Raw genomic sequence first — 8693 nt, forward strand, 5'->3', positions numbered from 1 at the left:
GATTATGCATGATGACTAAACCCAACATAGAAAATTTAGAAAAACAACATTTTTTTTTTTTTTGATAGGTAAATAAATTTCATATATAAAAGAGATGCCAAAAAGGCGACTCAAGGTATACAATACCTATACACCCACCTCCAAAAAGGCCTAAAAGAACATAGATGGCCCAAAAAGCAACCCTATTTAGAGCCCAACCAATCAATAAAATTAGCTATAGTTAGAGGGCAATCAACTATGAACAACTTAGTCTCATACCAAAAAGAAAGAATAAAAGAGTATTTCAATCTCTGTATTGACAACATATCATCCTTGAATGCCAATCTATTTCTCGTCTTCCAAACCATCCAAAAAATGTGAAGAGGAGCAGCTCTCCATGCCTTCTTGTGTTTTTTGCCTACGAAAGAACCATGTCAGCTTAGAAGAGTCTCTGTAACTGAAGAAGGCAACACCCAAGACACTCCAAATAAAGTAAATAGTAAATCCCATAAAACCCTTGTTTTTGAACAATGAAGGAGACGATGGTCTATGGTCTCCTCTTTCTCAAGACACATAAAGCATCTATTTGCCAATGCCCGTCCTCTTTTCTGGACCATATCCAAGGTTAAGGTTTTGCCCCACGTAGCCTCCCATGCAAAGAAACTAATCTTGGGCTACACATTCACATTCCAAATATAGCTAGACGGAAACAAAGACGGACAGCCCGCTTCAAGAGCAAAGTAGAGAGAGTTGACCGAGAATTTTCCACTCTTTGTTTCAGTCCAGGACACCATATCCTCCACATCCTCAAGTACTCTCTTACCATGCAGCCGCTCCAAAAATCTTTCCGCCTCCTCTACCTCCCAATCATTAAAAGCTCTTGAAAAACAGGAGTTCCAACACCCCCAACCCCCCTCAGCCTCCCAAATATCTGCCACCCACGCTTCCTTATCAACAGTCAAAGCAAAAAGTGAAGGGAAAGACACACACAAGGGAGAATCCCCGCACCATCTATCCCTCCAAAATCTCACCCTCCTCCCGTTACCAACAATGAAAACCATCCTATCACTCACCAGCTCCCAATCCATCCTTATTCCTTTCCACAGCCCCATACCATGTGCCTCTCTCACTTCCCAAAAGCACCAACCCCCTCTATCTTCTCCATACTTCCCTCTAATTACTTGATTCCACAAAGCCTCTCTCTCAATTGCGAAGCGCCAATTCTATTTCACAAGAAGAGCCTTGTTGAGAATGGAAAGGCATTTGACCCCCAAACCCCCTTTCTACTTAAGCACACCAACTCCCATCTTACTAAATGAGGCTTTCGCTCCAAATTGCCCCCACCCCAAAGGAAGTCCCTTTGGATTTTCTCTAATCTCCGTCTGACTGAGTTTGGTAAGCACAACATCAACATAAGATAGATAGGTAAATTTAGAAAAACAACATGCTTGCATCAAAATTAAATTATGACATTTTTGCATAAGATATTACACAAGACCTTTAATAAGGTTGGCAAGATTGAAAGCAAGATACGCACAGAGAGTTATGCATACTAAATCAAAGGCTAAACATTATAGATGAGAACAAAAAGTTAAAGAAAGAATAGAGGCCACAAAGTGAAGAACATGAAGCCACAGAAGAAGCTACCTCAAAATTAGAGGAAACAGTTAAAGCCGATGTTGGTTGACAGTTCTTAGATGCTTCAGAGTCTGAAATATTGCCCAAAGCCCTCGCAGTTTCTCTGTCATTATAGGAATATTTGTCAACATAAATTCGCTAGGGTTAAATAATCTGTATGAAGGAAAGCAGTCTGGTAAACTACCATGTTGTCTTGGTGCAGTAGCTTTATTGGTAAAAGTCAGGAGGACTGCCCCACTATGTATTTTTGGTGCATCTAAAAGGAAAAAAAAAAAAAAGGAGAACTTTGTGAAGGTCAGTGCAATCTGCATTGACACTAAAGGATTCTTTCCTTTGGTATTGGCTGTGGTCTAGGGGAAGGGAATTCGTCTCCCTTTGATTTTGTTGAGTGGATGTGTAGTCTGAGGCTCTTGGTCGTGTCTTTTGTTTTTTGTTCTTTCTTTGCCTTTTACCAGAGTGTCCCTTGTGTAATTTCTACATGGCAGGGTTCACCTATTTGATCTTTTATCTAATTACCTCTATCAACAACAAAAATCATAATTATCTACAAATTGCCCTTTGAAGCACTTGAACGAATAGATATCTGGCTACCAAAAAAAAAAAAATCATGTAGAGCAGTTCCCTGTTATATGTGGATGAAAAAAGGGACTTAAAAGATTTCTACACGAGGAAGTGACAATAGATAGAATATATGACATTTAGATAAGTATTTAAGCATTTTACAACATGTATGCTTGTTATCCACGATATTTTCTCAACCAGGCTACAAAAAGGTTAGAGGGTTGAACTTCATGTCAGAAGACAAACAATTATGCAGAGAACTCTAGGACTCTAATTCTAGAAAGGAGCATGCATATATCATCAGCAGAGTGGCCAAACCTTTCATTCGCAATGTGCAGAATCGGATAAAATGGACCAGCAAGCATAGCAAGGAAACGTATACTAGGCTCTGGAGCATCCGGAAAACTGGTAAGATCTCCCTGCTCAGTGAAAAGCATCATGCACACCATAATTGCAGCAGAAAGAAGTTTAAAGACAACACTGAGGAAGCTCCTCAACTGAACTAAGATTGAAACTATACCTCAAGTTGGGGAAGGAACACAAGCAACCGATTTGTTATATCTTGAAGCAACTATAAACTAAAGGGCATCAGAGACAAAAGAACATGAAAATACAAGAAACAAGGTATAAAGGAAAAAGTATAAATAGCATGAATATCGTGACCCACCTGAAGATGCATATCATTAGCATCTTGTTTGTTTGAAATAATTTGTGGCAGCAAATGACTAACAACAGGTTGAAACTCCGGTTCAAGGCCAGTCACTGAAATTCCTATTAGCTGCAAAGTAGGTATTGCACAAATAACTTTAGTGACAATTAAACAGGATCCAAATTAGAATATGACAGGAACTTTATACAATACAATCACAGCAGAAGCAGGAAAGATTCAAAGAAGTTCTAGATTCAACTTTGAGATAGGACTTTTAACAGAAAGGGGAATATCAGCTGGCATAACACATAAAGAGAAAGTCATCCTGCAAAAAAAAGTTTGAAAGCCAACAACCTTCCATATCAGCCAAGTAACTCTATATTATTAAAAGATAAAAGATAGACCAAAACAAATCTAAAATTAATCTAACAAACAATTGAAAGGGTCCAAATAAAAGATGAAACAAATTAGATCTTGATAACTTTCCAAAACCATTCAACTTAACAGCATGTGGCCTCCATATAACTAGAAAACCTTCAAATTAACAGTGCAATACACCACATGGTTGCCGAACCAAGAAGGCTAATTCTTTCAACAGAAAGCATATGAACCAAAGTAATTAGAATATTGGCACATACAAAATGCAGAAAATACATGAGAATTGCAGAAAATTTCAGGAGAAAAATTATTTTTTTCCCTATCACATAAAGCTTGATATTGGAGTACAACTAATAATTTTTATGTTATTATGTGATTTGAGCGGTAGATGAATATTGTAGAGATTTTCAGGAGAAAGAATAGTTTTATGCTTATCATATGAAGCTTGATATTTGCATTAGAGCATTGAAGTTTTTTTATCATATGGCATGATTAAGAACAGTGAAAGGCAGTAACTCATCGAATAACAATTCCGTCTTATTACATTAAAACAGAGAGAACATATAGTAAACGGCAGTTCCAACCTAAAGCAAAAAAAGGCAAAGACAAGTATCATGCATTACCTGAATGAAGAAAATAGATATGGGATTTCCCCGCAAACAAGATATTCGCACATAGCGGCATGGAGTGTAATTCACAGGGTAGATCATGTCACGTCGAGGGGCTTCACAGCGTGGGCGAACTTTTACAAATGTCTCTGGCTGGTAAAGAAAATCAGTCACTAAAATGTACGTAATTATTTTTTCTATACCGATCATACAATATAGACCTCCATACATGAATGCAGCATTAGCAATTTCAATGAACACTAGGGGCAGTGTTTCCTATACAAGACAAGGAATTAAAGTGTATATGCAAGTGTAAGTTACTAGCAAATGCTTCACTCATGTGCAAGTTGCAGCTGCTTTACAGCAATCATCAACAAAACCCTGACTATTGATAGAGAGAAACCACATATAAAGGGGCATTTTTATTAAGTAGCATATATCAAAACCTCAGCATCTTTTCTGGTCAGGAACCATTTGGTACTCTGGTGAACTTACAGGCTCTAGCTCTTCTGGAAGACCATTTATAATATCTTGTATCCTATTGTAGAGCTTTCTTGATGTTGAATTAGACTACCCTAACCACAAATCATATCATAGTCAAGATAAAGGGTGTCAGCAAATTTTTATCTAGACATACACAAGTCCAGTCTCCTGATAGACAACCAAAAATCTTTCTTGTAATCTCACTACTCCTTTCGAATAAAAATTTTAGTTAATTCACAATAACAGGATACTTAATATAAAAGCAAAATAACAGTTGGACAAGAAAACTACAGCGTCTGATAAACAAATTTTTGTGGAGAAGATGAAGATTCAATACCCCAAAATATGATATGGGAGTGAAGCACAATTATACAAAAATTTTCCCAGAGTAGTTGACAATATTCGTAATGTTCTTTGGGTGTCTTATCCAATTCTCTCCATATAATTTTAAAGGTGTCATTCTCACAAAGTCTCAGCTTACTTTTCACTGAAGTTTTTGCATGAATTTATGACCTCCCACTCTTGGAACCGGAACCTTTCTGTCATTCTTTTCCAGAAGCCCTAAACCCCGGATGAAGAGTCCATATGCCCTCGAGCAGAATGGCCTCAACCCTCCGGATGATAGCCTAGGTAGGACAATTATCAAACACAAGTATGGGGAGAGCTCCCTGAATGACAGAAGAAAACCAGAATCACATTCATATGAGAACATATACGCATTCACTGGGAACAAACCAGACCACTTTTTGTTCCTAACTTCCATACACTTCTGATTACCTTCTTCTCATTTTTTTTCAATTCAGTTCCTGGCAATAAGACTTTTCAATTTCATTCCTTGCAATAAGAATATGTATAGGGCCTCTTTATGAAGGAAATCTCTGACCAATCTTGCTAAAACCAAATCCCAGTGGAATAAGAATGAGTGACTCTTCTTCCCACCAAATTTCAGCATTGGCCTGTTGGGCAATACTTTTTTGGCCCATCAATGGGGGAATGTTTGCTAACAGAAACCTCGTAGCCACTAAAAATTAGGTCCACCCATAGAAATTTGAGTCAAAGTTTTAAATAGTTAAAGGCAATCTTAAGGCATTCTGCCCAAATGAGATGAAATATAAACCTCAAGGTGGAAAGGCATAAGTCTAAATATAAACAAACAAACAAATAAATAAATAAAAATAAAATTCGTGAAAAATAAAAAATACTTCTAAATCATATAAATTGAATAACACAAAAACAATAAAATTTATAATGACAAAATTAAAATTGTTTGTCATTGTAAATAGATGTTAATTTACTTCCTCTCTCTTCTAAAAATTCAACTCTCTCCCAAGGCTCATCAAAAATCTTTTAACACCACTATCACCATCACCAATAAGATCCTTTAAGGAATCATAATCATATTCAGTTATTCTACTATCCTTCCCACTAGGGTTAATGTCCACCCATTATTCTTTTGTACCCATAAATTGCAGTAGTCTTTTTCCTTCATTTATTAGTAATAAGATAATGATTATATGTGAGCTCAACCAATGTAGCAATATATAACTCTTGTATTTCTTCTTTTCAATCCTTTTTCCCCCTAAATTTAAAAGGCTAGCCAATCCCTTATTTTGTAGAAGGTTTAACCCTAATGTTGGACACACACACACACACAAAAAAAAAAAAAAAAGAAAAAAAAAACACTTATTAAATCAATACTGAAACCCCACAAAAGCATAGAACCCATCAAAACATTGAACACTGAGACTTAAACCTCTTATAAAATATATACCTAATAAGGCCTTACAACCATTAACAACTTTGAGTATGTGAGGCTTTAGCATCAATAGCCTCAATGCTATAAGCCTTAATAGGGTGATGCTTAAGCCTTGATTACCATTTATTGAGACAAAAAACCTCAAGGCTAATTTGCAATGCCTCACTTTGAGGCCAATCTTAAGACATGAGCCTCAACAGCCTTATTAGAATACTAATTTGAGTTGCCATTCCTAAATGACCCTTGGTACCTAGACAAGGTATTTTTATTGAGCATAGAATATCTAGGGGCAACAGATAGATGACAAACAAAAGATCAATAATATCATTGCAATTTCTACAAGGGGAAAACTAGGTACAAGTAAAACCACCTATGAAACTGTCACAGATAACTACCATTACATTGTTAATAGTATTTCTGCTACCTTAGATGACATTCACACCCACCTTAGCTGGACAAGCCCAAGTCTAACTACCAAGAGAGATTGTGGTTGAGGACGATGTTTTATTTCTTATGAACAATTATGTATCAGACATGTATTGTTCTCTCACTAATTATAACCTATGTTTGCTATCCTCTTCCAAAGAGAGATTATAGTTGATTTTCTTTTTCTTTTTCTTTTTTTATTTTCTCAAATTGGAGCTCTCCTCTCCTTCCTCTCTCACTTATGGTTAAAGGTAAAAGATCACAAAACAAGCACGATCTTATAACATGGTTGAAATAGCCTTAAAAATAAATAATGACAATGACAATTCAAATTGTGAAAATAACACTAGAAACTAAATATCTGCAACTTAAATGAAGAAATGAAATAAAACATATCTATACAAACAAAAGCTCTAAAACTTTGTCAGTAGGGAAAAACACTGCAACATTCTGATAAGGATCAATTAATTCAGGTCCCTAACCTTGTACCGCAAGCCAACTGCAATTTCCCATTCAAGAACAGACTTATTATATATCCGTATGTGTGATAGTAGGCAAGGTTCCTACAGTGAAGAAAACAAAAGAAGAAAATCTTCAAACACGCATGAAGGTGTCTTATAATATAAGATAACTGAATAAATGAAAAGCAATTTCTACTTTGATAGGCAGGATAGTGATTAAAAAAAGAGAAAGGAAAACAGAAACCAAGTGCAAAGAAGAAGATATGATCATTGCAATGAATGGAAAACATATTCTGCCCCTTGGCTTAACTTACTAATACCGGAAAAAAAAAAAAAAAAAAAAAAAACAGAAACAAAAGGGAACTTCGACTTCCCAGACTTTTATCTTCTTTTTCTATCGCAATTTTCTGGGCACCCAAACAAACACAAAGTAGTTCATTTCAATTATTCGGGATTGCAGGCCCATGAAGATAACAACCCGAAAACAAGACCCATCAAACATGACCCAGTTGAGGGAACTCCTTAATTTGCCAAAACCTCATTTTTCTTTTCTGCTTTCGGGGCAACTAAACTAGAAATTAGCAATTTAAAACTTGCATAATATACAACATCAATAAAAACATGTCCCAGTTGAGGAAACCCCTTCATTTCCCAGAATTTATTTATTTATTTTCTGTCTTCTGGGCAGCTAAACAAGAAAACCAGAAATTCAAAACTTGCATTTTCAATCATGAAGGGGCATCAGACCCATCAAAACACTCCAAAACAGCAATACCAACACAACCCAGATGAGGAAACTCCTCCATGTCCCAGAATTTCATTTTCTTAGCCTCAAATTTCTGACCAACCAAACAGGAAATGAGAAGAACGTACGTCGAGCTCGAGGAGGATCCACTCCTTGGTGTTGGTGGAAGTGGACCAGTGAGTTCGAAGGTCAGTGTCGAGGACGTGAATGGCCTTCTGGGAGGGGGATTCCCGGGAGGAGGCCTTGATTTTGTAGGACAGGGTCTTCACCCTCGGCTCCAACTCTATCTCCATATCCCTTTATCTCTCTCCCTCTCTACTTCTCCCTCAGCTCCTCAACACACCATCATTTCAGATTGAGGAATTGGGTTAGAAACACAGAACCAGTGCTTTGGTCCTTTAGGTTTAGGGAAACCAGGTTGGGTTTAAGGAAAGGCAATGGACAAGGTTAATCTCGAGAAAAATACTTAATTTTTATTGGCTATCTACGTACATTCTCCATTCCCTCCTTTTCTTGAAAATTTTAAGGAAAATACACAAGGAAAAGGAAAAGAGAAAGTGGAAGGAAATGAAATTTAAAAAAAAAAAAAAAATATTAGTAAATAAATTTTTATATTTAAACTTTCATATATAAAGATTAATTCATTTCAAAATATATAATTTTAATTATACTTTATTCTTTTATATTTTGGATGATAAATAAAACATGAAAAAAAAATCATTTTCTTTAATATTTTGCATAACCAAATATTAATTTCAATGCATTCTTCTATTTTGCTCGGGATATTGTTTTAACAATAAAAATTATATTTTCTTCAAAGTTTTCTACATTTTTTTCCTTTATGAAAGGAGGTTATCAAGTAGAATATTTGTAAATACAATTTAAGGATGAGTCACAATTATCTTCAAAACTAAACTTTCTAATATTTTTAGAGTTTTATACATATTCATGATTTGGGATAATGTCTTCTACATATTCATGACTTTTTTAAAAAATTTTTGTTTAATAG

At 35.7% G+C, this 8693-nt stretch overlaps 1 protein-coding gene across 4 annotated transcripts in view; it reads right to left on the reverse strand.

The window, feature by feature from the left end:
- The window catches only part of LOC100252352 (uncharacterized), a 35976-nt gene extending 27827 nt beyond the window's left edge, over positions 1 to 8149 (reverse strand). For 2 of the 4 annotated variants that reach the window (XR_002031960.2, XM_010662864.3), the window contains exons 1-7: positions 7813 to 8149; positions 6961 to 7041; positions 3829 to 3966; positions 2846 to 2956; positions 2699 to 2749; positions 2497 to 2597; positions 1627 to 1720 (exon numbers count right to left, since the gene is read on the reverse strand). Coding sequence is in view for 3 of the 4 variants with exons in the window: in XM_010662864.3 (XP_010661166.1) it covers positions 1627 to 1720; positions 2497 to 2597; positions 2699 to 2749; positions 2846 to 2956; positions 3829 to 3966; positions 6961 to 7041; positions 7813 to 7977 (741 nt within the window). In the remaining variant the exon portion in view is untranslated. Of the gene's footprint in view, positions 1 to 1626; positions 1721 to 2496; positions 2598 to 2698; positions 2757 to 2845; positions 2960 to 3828; positions 3967 to 6960; positions 7042 to 7812 lie in introns of those variants that run through there. The other 2 variants (XM_010662863.3, XM_010662865.2) reach the window with 2 other exon arrangements.
- Positions 8150 to 8693: the final 544 nt, after the last annotated feature.

The sequence above is a fragment of the Vitis vinifera genome, chromosome 15 (assembly GCF_030704535.1).
Source record: "Vitis vinifera cultivar Pinot Noir 40024 chromosome 15, ASM3070453v1".
Taxonomy (NCBI): domain Eukaryota; kingdom Viridiplantae; phylum Streptophyta; class Magnoliopsida; order Vitales; family Vitaceae; genus Vitis; species Vitis vinifera.